The following is a 21310-nucleotide window of genomic DNA, read 5'->3' as shown; positions in this document are numbered from 1 at the left end:
GAAAATTTTATAAAAATAGGGCGCGTCAAATGGCGTTTAGTTTTAGTTCGCAACTTTGCCACAGGCGGCGCTGTAAAATCCAACTTTTTTGTTTGACGTTTTTTCAATATGGTGTCTTCGGCAAAGTTGTAGATATGCTCAATACAAATATCTTTGCCGAAGACACCAACCCTCTATCTCTACATTGCTTCAAGATACAGACGTATTTTATGAACGACCCCCCAAAAATCGTTTTATTCATATATTTCGAAAACGCGCAGTTTTAGAAAGTTGCAATGTTCTACAAAGTTGTATAAAATGTCAAAAGAAACAACTTTGTAGAAGTGAATAGGGTTCTAAAATGGCAATAGGGTTAGTTATGGCTATTTTTGAGTTAAAAATAGCCGTTTTTCAAGGCTCAATAACTATCTTGGATGCAAATGGATGCAAATCAAACCCCACTAGGTTCAATATGTATTACTATTAGTTGAATATCCTGATGTTTTCGGTTGTATCCTCGAGTATCCTAAGCAGGGGTTCTTAATCTTACTAGAGCCTATTTTTGACGCTAAAACAATAATATCAGTTTTTGTATGTCATTTAGAACCCCATTATCTTCTGTGAAGTGATAAATATTAACTATTCGCATAATTGTATGCTTTATTGCGCCTATAAAGATCAATTATTATCAAATTATTATCAAATTATTTTAAAAACACTGCATAGAAGTGAGCTAAGTGAGATCATATGTATCCAAGTGATCTCACCAGCAAGCAAATACACATTATTTTCAGCACGTTTAGTAACCGAACAAGCAGAAAGTCAACTCATATTAAATCACTACGTTTCTAATGTCGAATACCCAATTACCAATTTTCTAATTCACTCAAAGGCGTAACAGGCATGAAATTTTTCGATCGCTGTGAGAATGCTCTAAATAAATCCTGCATGAATGCAAACAAGCTTTTGTATACAAAATGTTTTAATGATTTCTAGTTATCAAAAAAGTTGTAGATATGCACAACATCTTTGATGAAAAGTAAAGGTTTCTCTAATCAAAAATCATAAAAGTTGTTTTGGGTATGTGTTGGAGTATTAGAACTAATTTAGATAAGCTATTTCACCCTTTTACTGGCTTGATCCAGAGTTACTTGTGCCATGTGTTCCTTGAGCTCCCCGTATAAATACACACACACTCTCCCGCTTGTTCGGCACCTGTCATGTTGTTTCCGATAACTGAAAATGCTCCTTTTCATTTCCACAAATCAATTTGTAGCTATGTTTGAAAGTTGGGAAAATGGATACCAATGCTAACGCAAATGATTTCAGGTTTTCTAGACTTGCTGTTTGTTCGGCTACTATACGTGCTGAAAAAGAATATGTATATTTCTGGCGTTCGTTTTGAATAGGTCGTATGTTGACTGTGATTCCTACCCTGATTCGACCTACTCAAATCGAATGCCAGATTTACATTTATGTTTTGAACACACGAATAAAATTTGCTTGCTGGTGAGATCACTTGGATACATATGACCGTCTAGTTTAGCTCACTTCTATGCAGTGTTTTTTTAAATAATATGATAACAACTCGATAATAATTGATTTTTGTGGGCGCAATAAAGTATACAATTATGCGAATAGTTAATATTTATCACTTCACAGAAGATAATGGGGTTCTAAATGACATACAAAAACTGATATTATTGTTTTAGCGTCAAAAATAGGCTCTAGTAAGATTAAGAACCTCTGCTACGGATACTCGAGGATACAACCGAAAACATCAAGATATTCAACTAATAGTAATACATATTGAACCTAGTGGGGTTTGATTTGCATCCATTTGCATCCAAGATAGTTATTGAGCCTTGAAAAACGGCTATTTTTACCTCAAAAATAGCCATAACTAACCCTATTGCCATTTTAGAACCCTATTCACTTTTACAAAGTTGTTTCTTTTGGCATTTTACACAACTTTGTAGAACATTGCAACTTTCTAAAACTGCGCGTTTTCGAAATATATGAATAAAACGATTTTTGGGGGGTCATTCATAAATTACGTCTGTATCTTGAAGCAATGTAGAGATAGAGGGTTGGTGTCTTCGGCAAAGATATTTGTATTGAGCATATCTACAACTTTGCCGAAGACACCATATTGAAAAAACGTCAAACAAAAAAGTTGGATTTTACAGCGCCGCCTGTGGCAAAGTTGCGAACTAAAACTAAACGCCATTTGACGCGCCCTATTTTTATAAAATTTTCATCCGAAGACACCATGCCGATAAAACCACGTTTAAAGACGCTGCTGAAAAAAGTTCACGTTTTGGGTCATTCGTCCCACTGTGCACCGGTCGGAACGGTCCTCTATCCGGAATAGAAACGCCACCACTACCGATCCTGAACAGATGCTATTGGCGGCGCTCGCGCCTGAAAGCACACACTGGGAGCTACAAGCACAGCACCACCAGCCAGCGACCGACCGACCGACCGCAGTTGCAGCAGCACCACAGCAGCAGAGAGCGAGCGCGCGCGGAGAGGCGTAAAAAGACTGAAGTTTGTATCGCCGACGACGTTCAGCTGACCTGACGCCCGCCCGGTCTGGTTTTTAGGATGTAACAACACGGTCGCAGTTGGTGGATTTTTGCTGGGAGCCGTCACGTCGTGCCATGCCGCCACCTCCTGGGTGGTTATGGAGCTTCGTTCGGCTCCAAATTCGCCGCGTCGTCGTCGTGCAGTTCGCCCGTTGCTGGTGAGAAAATCAGTTTCCATTCCAGTCCGGAATGGTGAGGAAAGCAGCTCACAGTCGGTGAGAAACTTTTCAAAGATGAGAGTGAGGCAATGAATGTGATCGGTAATGGGGCGTGAAATGGGAGAAAATTGAAGCTTTTTGGGAAATGTTTTCATGCGAAGAGCGAGCATGAATGGTATGACAAAGACAGATAAGGACACTTAGAGAGATAATGGGGTGGAAAAAATTGTGAGGTTATCAAAAAGTTTCATTATTCCTAGTCTCTGTAGTTGTTCTTGTGGAGCCTAGCAAAACTCGTCATTTAGTCATTATGTTTTTACCTAGGTGGCATTGTCATCACAAAGGATTAATTCAGTTTGAATGAATGTTTTTAACAGTGCAAAGATTGGGCATTAAGCGTGAAGTAGCCGCGGCCGGCCGGAGTTATTGCTTTGCTAGGGCTAGCCAGCTTTTCGATCAGGGAGACTTTTAGTAAACTTATAGGGAAACAAAGTTAAAAATGCCAAGATGGCGTAAAATGGCCCAACTCATAAAATCATTCCTGAATGGGATGTGATCATTATTAAAGGTGAATGGTGTCAAGATATATTTGCTTAATACATTCTTCTAGAAGCTGGGCCACTAAACCCACGTAAAATCTTTTGATTTTTCAATGAAAATTAGCAATGGATGGTTGTTGATGTCTTAGTCGCTAAAAATAGTTTAGTGAATTGGGGGAATCGGTTTAAAACGACCCACCTCTATATCACCATGATAATCAAATTTTTGACATGTTTACACTAATCGATTGCATTTTCAATTTTTAAAAATTTTTATTAAAATTTGGAATTTTAAAAACTAATAAAATATTAAAATTGAATACGATTTTGGACATTTCTGTTGAAAGAATGCGAAAACTTTTTTCGCCGATTTGGAGGTCAAAATAGAACAAAGTTGCAAAACTTGATATGAAAATATCTTTGCTCACTCGCAAAGTTTGTGAAAAAAGATCTGTTTTATGTGCAAAAACGCGTATTTTATGGACCAAAATCGCGAGTACTCTTGGCACAATGACGAAAATCAGAACCTCTCAAATGTGCATTAATTTCGTTATTAGCTACCGCAATAACGTCAAGTAAACGCCGTAACGCATACAACACCCAAATCACGTTGTTTCTTGGCGTGTTACATTTAGAGGCGCATTATTCCCGTACGGGCCCCGAAAAAATGAAAAACAAATACCTATTTGACCAATAGTTTTTTTAAATCATAGTTTAGCCACAGACAAACAGACATACTACTCAAATCTAAATCATCGCACGATTTAACGGTCATTTTGAAAATAACGTGTGGTTCGGACTGTGCTCGCATGTGTCATGGTGGCGCTGCTGTGCCTACATCACCTCTCAATTTTGGAGAGAAATGAACGCGACGCCGATCAATGTTTACATAAAAAGACTCAATCATGAACCTTCATTCATGTTTTACGAATGGATGACGCCACGGGGGAGTCGTCACCTGCTAAATTGTTACATCGAGCCGAGGGAAACAACACCTGCCAATGAATGCTTCGGATTGAGCATTATAGAGTGTGCTAGTGAGATGCCAAACGATGTTTTTGAAGCAATTTTCTTCTAAGTAATATGTCTGTTTGTCTGTGGTTTAGCTTCTACATTGTTATTTTATTTAACGTTTGCAGTATTTGGATGAAAACATATTGAACTTTAGAATGCCAGTCATTTCTTAGGGGTCTCTCCAGATCTCTCCTACCACTTTGAAAGTCTAACAACAAATGAGGCTATTTATCATTGAATAGATTAAAAAATGGCATCTTTCCCCACTTTCCCCTGTCTACAAGCGTATTACTAAATGCAACAAAATGAAATTGATCGAAACTAACTTTTAATGACTTTTTTTTCGGTGAATCTAATACCACTCAAAGAAGGAGGGAGTTATTAAAATAATCAAAATACATGGTGGATAAAGTCGTAAGCAATCTACTAGAATCTGAACATAAATTGAAACTAACAGAGAGTCATTGTTTGAACAACACAATCCCAACGACGATCTTCTTACCAGTTCTTTCTTAACGTTCTGATCTTGTATCGATAGGAACTGGTAGTTATATGATGACTATGTACTAGTTTGCCTAGCAAGGGTTATTATAATATAATCTACAAGTTCTGCTGTCTGGAATGTCTTGAAGACCTCCTGAAACAAACCGCTTGAAAAGCTCATGAAAAGCCTCCCCAAGCAACATGCATGCCTTATAAGTGTTGCAGCAATGCAAGTTACGGTTGCATAGAAGTTATTGTAACGTCGTTCTAACACAATCTTAGAATTACATCATACTAACTTCTATACAACCAAAACTAGCGCTGCTATTACACTTATATGACGTGTGTGTTGCATGGGTGTGACATCCACCTGAAGCTCACGCAAGAGCATGTTGGGTCCCCTAAAACTCCTCCGGAATCTCCTTTAGCACTCTGAAACGTCTTCTACCGCATTGAAACACCTTGTAGCTCCTTGAATCCCACATGAGACTTACTATGAAGGGGCCTATGAAGCCCCCTAAAGCCCCTCTGAAACCTCCTGAAATGCCCTGACTGCTAAACTGCTAAACCGTGAACCGCTGAATAAATATTAACCTTAATTAGGTCGCGATCGCCAAGGCAATCTTTGATTATTTCATTCGCAATTTCATGAAACAATTCAAATAATCAGATAATCATGGCTTACGCGGTTATTTACTCTGTTTGGTGAGTCCCCTTTATGTGATGAGTGGAAAATAGGAAGATTTATGAAAAAATACTTCGTAGTTCCGGTAGGGTTTGAACTAACGTCATCCCAAGTCCCTAGGAGTTCTTCCAGGAACTCTTCCAGGCATTTCTTCAGACATTCTTTAAATGATTCCTTCTGAGATTCCGCTAGGAACTACTCATGGGAATCCTCTAGTGATTTCACTAGAGATTTCTCCGGGAACCCCTCCAGGATTTTCTCCGAAAATTCCTCCATGGATGCCTCCAAAATGTCTTCCAAGAAATCTTCCAGGATTTTTTCCAGGTTCCTACAGGATCTCCTACAGGGATTCCTTCACAAATTCAATCAAGAATGTCTCCTCCAGAGATTACGGGAATACCTTGAGAGATTCCTCTAGCGACCCCTCCAAAGATTTTCTAGAGATTTCTCAAGGTGTTCCTCGAGGAATCCTTTCAGGAATTCCTTCAGGAACTCCTCTAGGTATTGCTTCTGGAATTCCTCCACGGATTTCTTGAGGAGTCCTCCAAGGATTGCTCCAGGAATTGCTTCATGAATTCCTCCAAGTATTCCTCCGATAATTCCTCCAAGTATTCCTGCAGGAATGTCGCCAAAGATTCTTACAGGAATTGTGTCAGAGATTCTTCCAAGGATTCCCCCAGGAATTTCTCCAGATGTTTCTCCAGTAGTTCTTCCAGAGATTTCCTCTTGAATAGCTTTAGCGATTCATCCAGGAATTTCTACAGAAATTGTTTCAGAAATTCCTTCAAGAATTTGTCAAGGAATTTCTCTGGGGATTGCTCCTAGAATTTCTTCAGGAATTCAATTTTAAGATTTCTTCAGCAGTTCTACCAGGGATTGCTCCAGGAATTCATCCAGGCATTTTTTTCCAGAGATTCCTCGATATTTCTCCATAAATTATTCCAGGAATTCCTCTAACGATTCCTCCGGAAATTCCTCCAGGAATTTCTCCAGGGATTCCTCCAAGCATTTCCAAAGGGATTCCGCCAGGAATTGATCCAGGCATTTGTACCGATATTTATCCAGGAATTCCTCAAGGCATTTCTTCAGATATTCCTTTAGGGATCCCTTCCAAAATTCCTCCAGAATTTCCTCTAGGGATTTCTCCCGGAATTCCGTCAGAAGTTCATCCAGGCATTTCTCCAAAAATTCCCTCAGAAATTCCTCCAGGAATTCGTCCAGGAATTCCTCCGTGTATGCCTCCAGGGACTCTTCCACAGATTTTTACAGGTATTCCTCCGGGGATTGCTCCGGGAATTCTTCCAGAGATTGCTCCAAGAATCCCTCTGGTAATTCTTATTAAGAAATACCTCGTGGGATTCCTTCAAAAGTATATCAACAAATCCCAGGAATTTAAGAAATTCTTCTATAATCTTTTCCAGAAATGCAGCCAATAATTTCTCTGGGAATTTCTCCAGGAATACCTGAAGAATTTTTTGAATTACTTCAAGGATTTTAAGAGGAATTTCTTCATCGGTTTGTATTAGAATTCTTTGAGGTAATTTTATAGGATGCCAGGAAATACTCCGAGAAGTCAACCAGGCATTCTTTCACAATATTCTTCAAGAAATCTTTTAAGAGTTCATCAACGGATTTGTTCAGGAATCCGTTAATGAATTCTTTCAGGATTTCAGGAAGGAAATCTTTTGCCGCTCCTGCAAAACAATTCCTTCAGAAATTCGTCCTTCGATTCTTTTAGGAATACATCATGAGACTTCTTTTTTCTCCAAGGAAGTTCATTCAGGATGGATTTGATGATGATGATGATGATTGTGACCCACCATCAGCGCAAGGATTATCTATGGCTGCAGAGACATACCGGAACGGAATGATCTACCTGATGGTTTGTTGTAGCAGGGTAAGTTAAATTCACTGCAGACCTTCGGAATACAACATGATGCTTGTTTTCTCGTGACAAAGTCTGGCCACCCCACGAACATTTTCCCGGAAACCAGTTTATTTAGCTTCCTTAGGCTACAAACTCCCCCGCCCCGAAATCCCCATTTACATGTCATGTTCAAATATAAAAGGGTATAGCAAGGAATGAACTCACCGGATAATCCTATTCAGCTGGTTTTCTGTGTTTGTCTTCGGTGTCAGTATCCAATAGATTTAGAATGCCCTACAAACCATATTGCATGTTCAGAGTCTTTGGTCCTCCAACGACGGATACACCGAAAAAAAAATACAAATACGCGAATGTACGACCCGACGAACCGAAAGACAACTCGGATGCTTCGACTTCCTTGAAAATGCCAGCGGAACTGACGTTCCCCTCCAACACATGCGAAAACACGATCCGACGAAACGAAAACAATCACTTCTTCAGGAAGTTATCGATGGATTTCTTCAGAAACTCCTCAAGGAGTTTTTTTTTTTAAAGAATGTCTTGAGGGTGTTTCTTTAGAAAACCCTTCAGAGACTCTTTCAAAAAAAGAAAAAAAGAATGGATTCCTTCAAAAATTCCCCTTATCCTAATATTCATTCCAGTACTTCACCAGGGCTCTCCTTTCGAAATTTGCGTAGGGATTTCTCCAGAAATTTCTCTTGGATTTCTCCAAGAAGTTGCTTAAAAATGTTTCAGAGATTCTTTCACCCATATTTATTTTTAATTTGCTTTTTTCGGTGATATGGATACTACTCAAAGTAAAAGGGAGTAAGGAAAGTAATGAAAGAATACGGTGGATAGATACGCAAGCGAGCGATAAGAGAAATTCCAGAAAGAAGTCCTAGAGGAGTCATGGAAGCAGACGAATCCTTGCAGAAATTCCTAAAAAAAACCAAGAGGGAATTCCTGGAGGAATTTCGAAAAGAATTTCTGAGGAAATCATGAAAGGAACTCTGGGTAATCTCAGGAGAAAATCCTGGAGGAATTCCAGATGCTAAGATTTTGTAATACTATATAATATTTGCCGGAAAGAACTCCGAGGAGAATACCTGAAGGAGCTTCTGGAGAAAAATAAGAAAGATCTTTTTAAGGAATCCCAGAACGATCTCGTGGAAGAATCTCAGAAGAATGACTCCACAAAAGGCGGAATCCCAGAAGGAACCCCTGGAGGAATCCTCGAAGAAGGAATGCTCATTTAGGGAAATCCGGAAAGGATCTCATTGAAGAATGCCGGATGGGATACCTGGAGAAATATCGAAAGATTCCCGGTAGGAGTTCCTTGAGGAATACCGGAATGAACCCATGGAGAAATTCTGGATGAAATGTTTCGAGAAATTTGAATCACGATTAAAATACTAAGATTTGCAAGATTTTCCGGAACTTTTTGAGAGTAGAAAGGATTTCGGATACAAGGACCTCCACCGCGTCTATTCTATGAATTGGCATAATTTATTCAACTACAACTTTCGTATCATACTAAAATTTCTCCACTTACTTTGACTGACAAACATAAATGTTCGTGACTATGACTATACTGACATCAGAGAGAAAATATTTCAGAGAGGCAATTCGAAAACCGAATATTTCCGACAATTAACACATATGAAGATGAAACTTAGCTTCCTACAACATAGAAACTGCGGTAGCACTGGAACACCTATAACAGCACTTCTCGGATTACCTTACCTACCCTAATAAAGTGGTTAATAATGCACAGTTATAAATACAAATGACTTGTCATCCCAGGGATGGATTTTGGTTCACTTTTAGCGACGTACAAACGGTAGTGGGGTTTTTGGGGGCGGTTTTCGAACACGGTTTAACCGGTTCACGGGGTGCATTCTCAATGCCAGGCGAACACTACGTGGGCCATGATAAGATATCCTGTCGTTACTATCACACTGACCAACATGATGGGGAATCCAAGTCTGAAATGGGGGAAATTATTTAACATGTGAAGGGTGACATTTGATATAGGGGGAAACTTACTTAAAATAGTCCATGAAACTGAACCGATAGCCATGCTGTTCCGCTATTCCAGCGCAAATGACGTTGGCTGAAGCACCAACCAAGGTTCCGTTTCCTAGAATAGAGTTGTTATTAGATCGTAGCAATAGACTTGTCCTTCTTAATTTTATAAAATACAGAAATACGGGTTTATATGGCTAAAAATACTAGAGGGCATATAGCCATAGCTACTAGAATCTCGATTTAAGTAATTTTTACCGAAGTAACAGCATCAAAGTAGCATTACTTTATTGGTATATGATAGTATTTAGAGCAGTTGCGGGCTAAAGAATATCGTCCTTAAAGTTTTACGGGAAATGGACAGGGGAAGTTTAATGGCTTTGCAGACATCTTTAAAAATGGTAGAAGGAAGAGCATGAGGCGAGGATCTGATGTGGCAGTTCGAGAGTCTTCAAGAACCCCTTGAGTAGTCATCGGATCTACAAGCGTAGCTAGTGATCTCTCGTTGTTTTATGAAAAGCTACGTATATCCCATCCTCTTTTAAATTCCTTGAAACATCCCTCTCCCTGAAACTTTCCTGAAACTCCTCTGAAGGTCCTTTGAAAGCTCCTAAAAGCTCCTGGAATCCCTTGGAACACCACAAAATTCCTCCATGAACTCCCTGAAACTTCATTACGCACCTTTGAATCTCCTAAACTCTCTGAAATCATCCTGAAACCATCTGAAACGCTTCTGAAACCCCCTGAAACTATATGAAATCTCCTGAGTTCACCTGCTCACCTGAGACCTCCCTAAAATCTCTTGAAGCTCTCTCTGTAAACTTCTATGTAAACTTCTGAAAGTAATTAAAACCTCGCTTAAGCCCCTGAAACCCCACCCCATTGAAAGCCCTTGAAATTCTATAATACCTCTTTGAAAACCAATTAAATCCCCTGAAGACCCTTCTAGAATTAGGGTGGGGCGGGGCAAGATGGGTCGCGGGGCAAGATGGGTCAGTGCCATTTTCGGGCACATTACTTATGTTTTGATTATGTTAATAATTTTGTTAGATGACCAGCATGAATATACAAAAGTTTGGGGCATTGATTAAAAAATTATTCACTCTCATTGGAAATAAAAAAAATAAAATGGTTTTTAGCCACTTTTCTTATGCGATACATTCCATATAATTTCCATATAAACGGCCGCGGGGCAAGATGGGTCACCTTCAATTTTGAACGTATTTTTGGAGCATTCAAAAGTTCTTTATTTTTTATTACAAGACTATCTCATAAATTACTTCAATCAAGCGGAATGAACGCTCAAAATTATAACATAAAATTATGATAATTTTTTAGTAAAAACATCGATTTTCAAGTCGCCTTAGGACCACTCAAATCGTAAAGTTTTTTATATTCCAAATAAATTTTTAAAATGTTTACTAGTAGCTCTTGTTTACTCAGTATGGATATGGAGCATATATGAATGCGGAACAAATCTTTTATTTTGACGTTTTTCGTTGAGAAAATGTGAATTACCTAAAAGGTGACCCATCTTGCCTCGCACCTTTTTCACGGCGCAAAATCGATCACTTTTTAAAACTACTTGTTTAACATCATTTTTAGTATTTAATGAACTTTTTATCGACTTTCAGCATAGCTAACTAGTGTATTAAAGAGTAGCGGACGAATACAAATCAATACGATTTGTATTTACAAAGTTATGGTGATCCATCCTTAGGTGACCCATCTTGCCCCGCCCCACCCTACATTTAACTCGCTCAGATACTTCTCGAAATATTCTAAACTCCCACTCATATTCCTTGAAGCATCCTTGAAATCTACAACAACACCCTGAAAATTCCCTAACATCCCCTCAATTTCTTCCAGAAATCATTCTGAAAGTTCCTCTGAGCTCTTGCAAATCTTCCTAAACTCCCCTGCATCCTTCCTGGAATTCCCAAACTCCTGAAACCTGGTTAAATCCCACTTTAGCTCCCTGCAACCCTTCTAGACCCTAATTGAATTCGCCAGAACCAGAACTTATTGAAAGCTCCTAAAACTCTTTGAATCCCTCTGAAATTACCTGGTAACCCTCTAAAATTCTCTTTGCTACCCCTTGAAGCCCCTCAAATCCTTCTAGAACCCCCTGAATCTCCATTGAAGTCTCCTAAACCATCCTGAACCCCCCGAAAATTTCATTGGAAAATCCCTAATCTCACAGAAAGCCTCCGAAAGATCTCTTGAAATCCCCTGAAACCTCCAAAGCCCCTTGAAACTCTTTGATGCTTCCTGAAAACCTTTTAAACTCCCCTGAACACTTTTGAACTCCTTGAAGCCCCTGAAACCCCTTGGAACCTCCTGAAACTCCTCCTGAAATCCTAAAAAAACACATAAAACCACACTAAAATTCCCTGAAACTCTTTTGAAACCCGCTGTAGTCTCCATATATCCATATTTGGCCCCCACCGGTTAAAAATATTGATAATCAAAAAAGTTATAGCCGAATGAGCGTTTTTTCCTATAATAACTTTGGCTCATGGATTATGGAAATGGATAATTAATTATACAAAACTAACCGAACTGAAGCTCAAACATACCTCCCAGACATGGTCCGAAAGCCAGAGCCCAAACCAGCGGTTGCAACGGAAGGCCTAGGGTCGACTTCTCCGACAAAGCCACCACGATCTTCACCATCATAGCCGTCACCGGAATACTGTCAACGAACGCCGACGTCAGTGCCGATATCCACAGGATGATTATGATGGCCACTGCCAACCGTAGATCCTCCGATACCGACTGGATAATTGACTCCGTAGCATGTCCGATCCAGTCGATCAGTCCCATCCGTTCAACGGCTTCCATCAGCGTGAACATGGCGGCGAAGAAGAGCAGCGTTGGCCATTCGATTCGCGACAGAACGGCGTCCATGTCGTTCCTGCAAGAAGAGTAAGGTTAACATTGTCTTCGATGTTGATCTTACCTGAAGCGTACTTGTCGGAAATGATCAACAGCAGCATCACGCCCAGCAAAGCTGCCCACCCCGAGGACATCCGTCGCAGCTCCGGAATCGACTCGAGGAAGAACAACGAAATGATGAAGGCGCACACCACTCCGGACTTGATCAACAGTCCCTTGTTCTTGATCGGATGTTCCTTCTGCAGTTCCTCTAGCGTCGATCGGTAGAGATCCTCCGGCACGGAACCCTTGGTCATTTTCTTCTTGAGCTCATGCCGCAGCAGCCGAACCTTCTTCATCAACGTTTCCCGAACAATGTTGGCATCCTTGGAGTACGGTGGGATTTTACCGGCAGCCCGTTCCCAAACCTTGATGTTTCGCCGCAGCTCCTTCAGTTCCTTGGGCTCGTGCATCCGGAGGTTATTGATGTTCTTGTACTTCAGCCGCAAGTGGATGTTCGTTGCTATTACGACAATGATCACGCCAACCATCATGTGAGCAGTAAAAGTTAAAAATGTAACACCCTGTGGATAAATGGATAATAAGGTTGGATAACTGGATCGTTTGATCTATGCTTGGTACCAACTCACGTGTTTCAATATATACTGGTTCGACGTGATGATGATGTTCGGGGGATCGCCAACCGGGGTCATTGTTCCACCGATGTTGGCGTGGACGGTGATGGCCATCAGTACCGGAACCGGATTCATGTCCATGACCTCGCATAATCTGAGAATCAATAGATAACATCAGTTCTTGAAGATCAAGTAGAAATAGATCTCAACGCACCTTATAGTTATTGGAGCCATTAGAAGCACCGTAGTAACGTTGTCCAGGAAAGAAGAGATCAGAGTAGTACATATGCATAAACAGTGAATAAGGTTCCAAATTTTACCGTTGGTAATCTGAAATCACAAGATCAGGGTTAGGTTTCGACTGACCACACCGCCTCTTACAGAACCCACCTTATAGATATAAACAGCCAAATAGTCAAAGATGCCCGTCTCGGCCAAGATCGCCACCAAGATCATCATCGAGAACAGCAACAGAATCGTCTCCACATCGATCCAGCCCACAATGTCCTCCATGGTGGGCCGATCGTCCAGTGCTGCCAGGATCGAGATGGCCAGTGTCGATGCAATTACTGCCGCAAACGTCCGATGAACCACCTCCCAGATGATCAACGCGTACAAAAAGATCAACACAAATGCCGCGTAGATCACTCCGATGTCCCGGTTCACCGGACTCTGATCGTACCGCACAGCGATCGGAATACTTGTCTTTATATTGCTCCTTACCATCATCCGAACCGCACTGCTCTGGGCATGAATCCGCTCGAAGTTGTTATCACTAATGTCGAAACTATGCTGCTTTTTGATGATCGGTGCACTATCGAACAGATACGGATGAACGATCGGCACGTACCACGGATCGCTTATATTTTGCACCGAATCCGAGTTCACCACTTCACTCTCATTCCCCTCCAAAGTCGACGTGAGCGATTGCAGATAAATGGCCAAATAGTGCTCCGTAATGTTAGTATACTGCTCGCTTAAAAACGTTCCTTCGAGACCAAACTTCACATTCGAACTGAGCGGCAGCTTGGGCAGGATGTAAGCCTTGGTTTTGCCCGCCGGAATCGACAGATGTTTCGTGTGAACCATTTTCTCGTCCTTCACCACCAGGAAGGCGATGATCACCATCCACGTGATGAACAGGCAGATGATTTTGGAGTACTTGCGGAAGGGGTGATCCTCGTCCAGGTGGTTCTGACCGGTGTCGATGTCGTCGTGCTTCGGTGGAGTGATGTTACCGATGTAGTGCCCTGCCAGGTGGTGCACGTGGGGTTTCGGGATTTCTCTGGAAAAAATAGAAAGTGTTGAATGTCATTAGATGCCAGGGAGAATGGGTTATACTATAAACAAGGCATATTTCTCAAAAGATTTCGTTGGACCTGCAAAACTTTAAATCTAATGAATATCCACAGCGCCAAAAAATGTTAAAAATACAAATTTAGAGAGTAAGATAGGTTACAGAATGATACAAGGTTGCACTGAGATTATGGAGTTTCAAAAGCAACTCTGCATGTTAACAATCATCCGACTTTTTCAGGTGATCTAGGGGAAGTACGCTATCGCGCGATCACACTACTGAGCACTGCCTACAAGATACTCTCTCAAATGTTATGCCGCCGTCTATCACCGACTGCAAGAGAGTTCATGGAGCAATACCAGGTTGGATTCATGGGTGAACGCACCAGATGTTCGCCATCCGCCAGATGTTACAGAAATGCCACGAATACAACGTGCCCACACATAACTTGTTCATCGATTTTAAAATCGGTGTATGATACAATCGATCAAGATTATGCACGAATACGGATTCCCGTAGTTCTTCGGGGCAGAAAAGAAAAACTAACAGAATCCTTTCAGGATTTTCCAAAACAACGCCTGCAAAAATCCCTGAAGAGAACTCCGGAGCAATCCATACAGCAATCTTGGAAGCAATATCTTAAGGAATCTCGGGAATAAACCTGAGAAGATTCTCGAAAGGAATGCCTGAAGAAATCCTGGAAAGAATTCCTGAAGGTATCCCAAAAAAGAACCTCAGCTAATTCAATCTCATCTCAATTCTTCACCCTATTCTCTAGCCTCTACCTTACTGTCTTCTTTGCCCTCTATTCCAACCCTCTATCCTACCCTCTAGTCTATATTGTGCTTAATCGTACCGTCTACCCTACTCTTTACCCTAACATTTTTCCTACCGTCTACCCTTTCCTCTACCCTAACCTTCTACTCCACTCCCTACTCTATCATTCACCCAAACCCTCTACCCGACCGTCTGCTCCACCTTTTATCCTACTCGCTACCCTACCATCTACCCTTTAGATACGCATATTGCATGGTATTATAGCTCAAACTACCATTCCGTGGCCACTAACTTGGGTATGGTCCACCATCTTGGGTTTCAAAATGGCGTCGGATATTTATTTTTGAGTTCTACTCATAAAGCCCGATCGATAGATACCCATATTGCATGGTTTCATAGCTCAGACTCTCATTCTGTGGCCGCCATCTTGAATATGGGCCGCCATCTTGGATTTCTAAACAAAGTCAAATGTCGATTTTTGACTTCTACTCATGAAGCCCGATCGATAGATACCCATATTGCATAGTATCATAGCTCAAACTACCATTCCGTGGCCTCCATCTTGGATATGGTCCGCCATCTTGAATTTTAAAATGGCGTAAATATCGATTTTTACTTCTACTCATCATGCCCGATCGATAGATACCCATATTGCATGGTATCATAGCTCAAACTACCATTCCATGGGCGCCATCTTGGATATGGTTCGCCATCTTGGATTTCGAAATAGGGTCAAACATCGATTTTGACTTCTACTCATGAAGCCCGATCGATAGATACCCATCTTGGTTTTCGAAATAGGGTCAAATGTCGATTTTTGACTTCTACTCATGAAGCCCAATCGATCGATACCCATATTGCATGGTATTATAGATCAAACTACCATTCCGTGGCCGCCATCTTGGATATGACCCGCCATCTTGGATTTCAAAATGGCGTAAAATATCGATTTTTGACTTCTACTCATCAAGCTCGATCGATAGATACCCATATTGCATGGTACTATGGATCAAACTGCCATTTCATGGCCACCATATTGGATATGGTCCGCCATCTTGGATTTCAAAATGGCGTCGTATATTCATTTTTAAGATCTGCTTGTGAAGCCCGATCGATAGATACCCGTATTGCATAGTATCCGAAGCAGCATGAGCATTGTCGTTAAAAAGCATATATTCTGGAGTTTTGACCGCCATCTTGGAACCTAAGCCGCCATCTTGAATTAAAATATTCTTGCTACCACCTCCACATCCGAATGAATATGTGAATAACAACTCTGCCGAAGAAATGAACTGTAAATTATTAACCATTGTCAAGATTCCAGGGAAATAACTTTTTTTTCGCATTGGAAATGATGCTCCCAGATCGTGACAATATGCATCTTTGCAGCATCGTTTATGCCACCTAGTGAACCAGTCACATACTATATTGTCCACTATGAGCAAGGTATGGGTGTGGAGAACATCTTCTCTGAAGAAAGTATTCTAAAATTTTGCATAATCCTGGAGATATTCACATCCAAAGGACTATCCTATTTATAGGACGCGTTCGGGGCATCTGCCCTATAAATAGGACGCTGGGCGGATATGGGTTAAAAGTGCTTAAGAGATTGTTATGGAACTTTCTCCAGGAGTTCTTCCAAGTATTCCTCCAATGATTGCTTATGATTTATCAGAACCTTCCTCCATGATTTCATTCGGAAATTTTTCCGAGTCTTCTTCATATTTAGATTCTCTCAGTGCTTCCTGCAAGATTTACTTCATTCCTTATAATTTTCAATGAATTTTTCAAGAAAGTCTTCCTTAAATACCTGTGAAACCAGTTCTTCCAAGTATTCTTTCAAACCTTCCTTCAAAAACTTCAATTTATGGTGTTTTTTTTAATCTTTTGGATTTTTTTTGTTTCTGTAGGATTTTCTTCAGAAATTGTATAAGAAATTGTCTTATAAACTTCTCCAGACCTATCATTAGCAGTTCTTCTAAGGATTCCTTCAGAAATTACTCCAGGGATTCCTCAGAAATTTATTGAGAGATTTCTTCAAGAACTCCATCAGTACTTTTGTCTGCAATATCTGTATTTCTACGGATATTTTTTCGGAGTTTGCTTCAGAATCCCATTAAAGATTTCTCTAAGATTGTCCCCAGAAATTTCTCAAGCATTTTTTTTTCCTTTGGAACTACTTTTTTTCTAAAAATCAAGAAAGTATCTTACGGATCTTTCTTCACGTCTTTTTCCAGGGATTCATCCAGGAGCTCCTCTAGAGATAACCTCAAAAATTGCTTCAGAAATGTTGTTTAGGAATCTCTCCAAAAAATTTTAAAGAATTTCTTCTGGGAATCTTTCATCAGAAGCCTTTTAAAGGCTTCAGGCATTCCTCCAGGGATTTCATTGGAAGTTCCTTGAGAGATTCTTTCAAAAATTCTTTCAACTATGTTTTTGAAATGGATATATTCCTGACGGAACTACATAAGCAAATAAAAAAAAATATACTTCAAAGCATTTCTACAGGAATCACTGTAGGACATTCCTAAGGAATTATTGCAGATAGCATTGAAAGATTTCCCGAAGGAATCTTTTCACGAAATTTGAAGAAATTTTTAGAATAATTTCTGCAAAACACAATTAAAAAACTTTTCAAGAAATTCCTTGCTTAATTCTTTAAAAAAAACCCTCAATTCAGAAAAAAGGCACTAGAGATATTTTTAGATAAATCCCTGGAGAAATTTCAGAACCAATTTGAGCAGGAATTTCCAAAAGAATCCGTGAAGAAATTTCTGAAAAAAATTTTTTAGCTGATTCCGTGTAGAATCTTATGAAGAACGCTTGTATGAATCTCTCAAGAAAGATCTCAAGAAATTTCAAGAAATTTCTTGAAGGAATCCCAGGAGGAATTTCTGAAAAACTTTTTAGATAAACGCCTGGAAAAACTCCTCGGAAAACACGTTGTGGATTTTTTGGAAAAAAATAGTATGGAGGTTTTAGCAAAACTCCTGGCGAAATACTTAAATAACATTTTTAAAGATTTTTTGTTTTGGAAGTATACTAGAGCAATCTGTGGACGTATTTCTGAAGAAATAATAAAAAAGCTTATGTAAAACTGATGAGATATTTTTAAAGATATTCCTGTAGAATTTTTAAAGAACTATTTTTAAATAAATTCCCTAAAAAATCAGTGGTGAAATTCCTTAAAGTTATCCTTAGAGGAAATGGCGGATAAATTTCTAGTGGAATACATAATTCAATATGTGGAGTAAAACCTGAAGGAAACGCTTTATGAACTCCTGTAGACAACTTCGGAAGAATTCTTGCCCGAATCACTGAAAGTAATTCTGCAAGAATCTCTGGAAGGATTCCTGGAGGATATTCTGGATGAACCCCCGAATATTTTCCTGAACTAATCTCTGATGACGTGTATGGATTATTAAGAAAAATTTTGTAGATTTCCTGAAGTAACCTGAAGTATAAAATAGTTTTGAAATAATATCTAAATGAATCCATGGAGAAATTTCCGAAACATTTACACTACGAATCCCTAAAACAGTTTCGGAAGTAATCCCTGACGGAGTTTCGAAAGAAACCCATGGAAATCAACTTAAAAAAAATGGAGAAAATTCTGTAGAAGTTCTTGAGATATTATTTTTAATTACTTTCTTAAGAATCTGCCGATGGGATTTCTGAAAAAAAAAACTTAGTACATTTTCAGACCGAACTCTTGGAAACCGACTGTTGATCATTCATGCTCACTTGCTGCGGTGAGTGTGAAGATGCAGAAATGATTCAGCGGATTAATTTGTTACTCAAAACTTGTGAAAATAATCACTTTGCTGGTATGGAAATTTTGTACGTGACTATTATAATCACTTAAACGCCATTGAAGAGAAATATTCAGAGAGCCACCACACTGCTGAACCATCGTTTCTCACTCTCAGTTATGAATTTGAATGCTCATGCTCGCACTTGCTTCTGAAGCATGTGAGCCAATGAAGGCATATAACTACCGCTCTGGGTTGCAAAGCGTCGGACAAAGAGGAACAAAATTTGCTTCGTCTGGGACAAAACGTTTCATTTTTCAAGCACTGGGGAGAAGAGTTGAAAATTGCATGTTTTAGCGTGATGCCCAAGCTAGTAATGGGAGCTTTTTTCAGAAGTCTTTAAGAAATTTTGGAGAGAACTCTGTGAGCATTTTTTAAAAGAAGTGTTGAATAAATATTTGATTTAATACTTAAGGAAATATTTGAAACAATCCATGGAGGTATACTTAAGGTATCCTCGAATAATTCATTAGCAGAGATTTCTGAAAAAAAAAACCTTGGTGTAATAGTTGCAAACGAGAAAAAATCCTAGAGGCAGTTTTTAATAGAATCTTGGAAGAATTCCCGATGGATACGCTGGAGAAATTTGTTAGGAATCCCTTAATGAAAACATTGATGGAATCTGGAGGAATTCTGAAGAGGAAAATGTATATTGAATTTCTAAGGAGGAAAAAAACAAATTTTTGAACAAATCCAAGGGTATTGCTGAAAAAATTATTGGAGAATTTCTTTGTTAAAATTCAGAAGCAATCTCTGGAAAAAAATCGTCAAGGAACTGCTGAAGAATTCCTTATAACCCGGATAACTCGCAAGAATACGAGGGAGATTTATCGCAAAAATTCCGGCAGAAATCCTTGAAATTTTTCTGTAGAAATCATCGGAGGCCTTCCTGTATAAATTCTCGGAGAAATTGTTAAGGAAATCTTCAACCACAATTTTTGGAAGAACTCCAGGGCAAATCTCTTTTAGGACTCTTGGACCCTTGCTTGGATGATAATCAGTGAAAACTTTGGCAGACCCCTAACTCCCTAAACGATGGTCGTCATTTTTGAATGACCTTAGGCAAGGTTGCAACCATTCATTTGCGAAAATTTGCATTCATTTGCTATTATCTCAGATCAGAAGCATGCTATCAAAAAACAATGTATGGATGAATTTAACCTTGTAGTTTTATCTGAAAGTTTGCCGAATAACATTGAGGTCACACACGCATTCCAAAGTCGTGAGCGAGCTGTGAAGGTAGCTTTCAACAGCGTGAATGAAATTTACATTCACCGCGTGGAGAGTTGCCTTCACAGCTCGCTCACGACTTTGGTATACGTTTGCGACCCCAATGTTATTCGGCAAACTTTCAGATAAAACTACAAGGTTAAATTCATCCATACATTGTTTTTTGATAGCATGCTTCTGATCTGAGATAATAGCAAATGAATGTAAATTTTCGCAAATGAATGGTTGCAACCTTGACCTTAGGCATCCAACAACCATGCGGCTCCATGTGTTTCTCAACCTTCTTGAAAACACTTGGCTGATAATAAAATTACCAGAAAACCTCAATTGCAAGCAAGGCAAACCGGAAGATGCCAATTTCCATCGGGAAATCCAAATATTTTCCGTGGGTCTGCCTGCCTGCCTTCGAGAAGGTTGTTTTATGCAAAAATCTCTTGAAACCATTTACTTGGTAATAGTAATGATCAAACCACAGTAAGACATGATTTTGTGAGTTGGGCCATTTTACCCCACCTTGGCATTTTGGATTTTAGTGCCCTATCAATCGTACACGATCAGCACTGTGAAGCATTCATCGATAGGAGAAATACGAAATACAAATTAGTGTACCACGAAACTCGGCCTAATACAGCACATTGTTTCCAACCCGCGTATCGCAGTGCCGACTTTCTCGTGCATCCGAAAGCATATATGCATGCATACATTTACATGATTTGTATATGGATTAAAGGTAGAAATAAAGGAACGAGCCCAGATAATTCTGCGTATAAATCAGAAGTCGTAGTCATTGCACCACCAAACCCTTCTATGAAAACTATTTTTAACGTCAATAGTTGACAAACTATTTACTGAATATAACTCTACTCACTTCTTTTCCTTGATGTGCTCCAGCTCCTTGTTTTCCCCTTGCTCGTTGGTGACATTGATGGTGATGAACTCGTTTCCGTTATCCTCATCATCTTCCTCCTCTTCCTCTCCTTCATCCTCGTCATCATCCATAGGTTGGATGTCCGGAAAGGAGTCCTCATGGTCGTCGCCTGTGGGTCGATTGACAACAGAAAACAGAAATGGGGCACCGTGTTAACAATATCATACGTAAACGAACATGAATTACAAATACAACACTACACTACAAGGTCCAGCTACGGGTGACGAGCAACAGAAATATGAAACCAAGTTCTAGAGGGGAAAAAGCCAAATAAATATGATATTTGATAATCGATTCCTATGGGGAACCAAAGCATCAAAATTTATGACGCATATCATATTACCACTAGTGCTGACTGTACCACTCCACTTCGAGGCTTCTCCAAACTGGTGGTGGTCATCATCCGTATCGTG

At 39.8% G+C, this 21310-nt stretch overlaps 1 protein-coding gene across 8 annotated transcripts in view; it reads right to left on the bottom strand.

Annotated features, from left to right (window-relative positions):
* Positions 1–8801: 8801 nt before the first annotated feature.
* LOC109621841 (P protein) overlaps positions 8802–21310 on the bottom strand; it is a 51400-nt gene continuing 38891 nt past the window's right edge. For all 8 annotated transcript variants that reach the window (XM_062849505.1, XM_062849504.1, XM_062849506.1 and 5 more), the window contains 8 exons: positions 20838–21006; positions 13244–14138; positions 13068–13183; positions 12869–13007; positions 12315–12802; positions 11921–12258; positions 9363–9456; positions 8802–9301 (listed from right to left, as the gene is read on the bottom strand). In XM_062849505.1, the coding sequence (XP_062705489.1) occupies positions 9217–9301; positions 9363–9456; positions 11921–12258; positions 12315–12802; positions 12869–13007; positions 13068–13183; positions 13244–14138; positions 20838–21006 (2324 nt within the window). In that variant the 3' untranslated portion in view covers positions 8802–9216. The remainder of the gene's footprint in view (positions 9302–9362; positions 9457–11920; positions 12259–12314; positions 12803–12868; positions 13008–13067; positions 13184–13243; positions 14139–20837; positions 21007–21310) is intronic.

The sequence above is a fragment of the Aedes albopictus genome, chromosome 2 (assembly GCF_035046485.1).
Source record: "Aedes albopictus strain Foshan chromosome 2, AalbF5, whole genome shotgun sequence".
Lineage (NCBI taxonomy): Eukaryota > Metazoa > Arthropoda > Insecta > Diptera > Culicidae > Aedes > Aedes albopictus.
The sequence above is the reverse complement of the archived record's forward strand: the minus strand, read 5'-3'. Positions and strand labels throughout refer to the sequence as shown.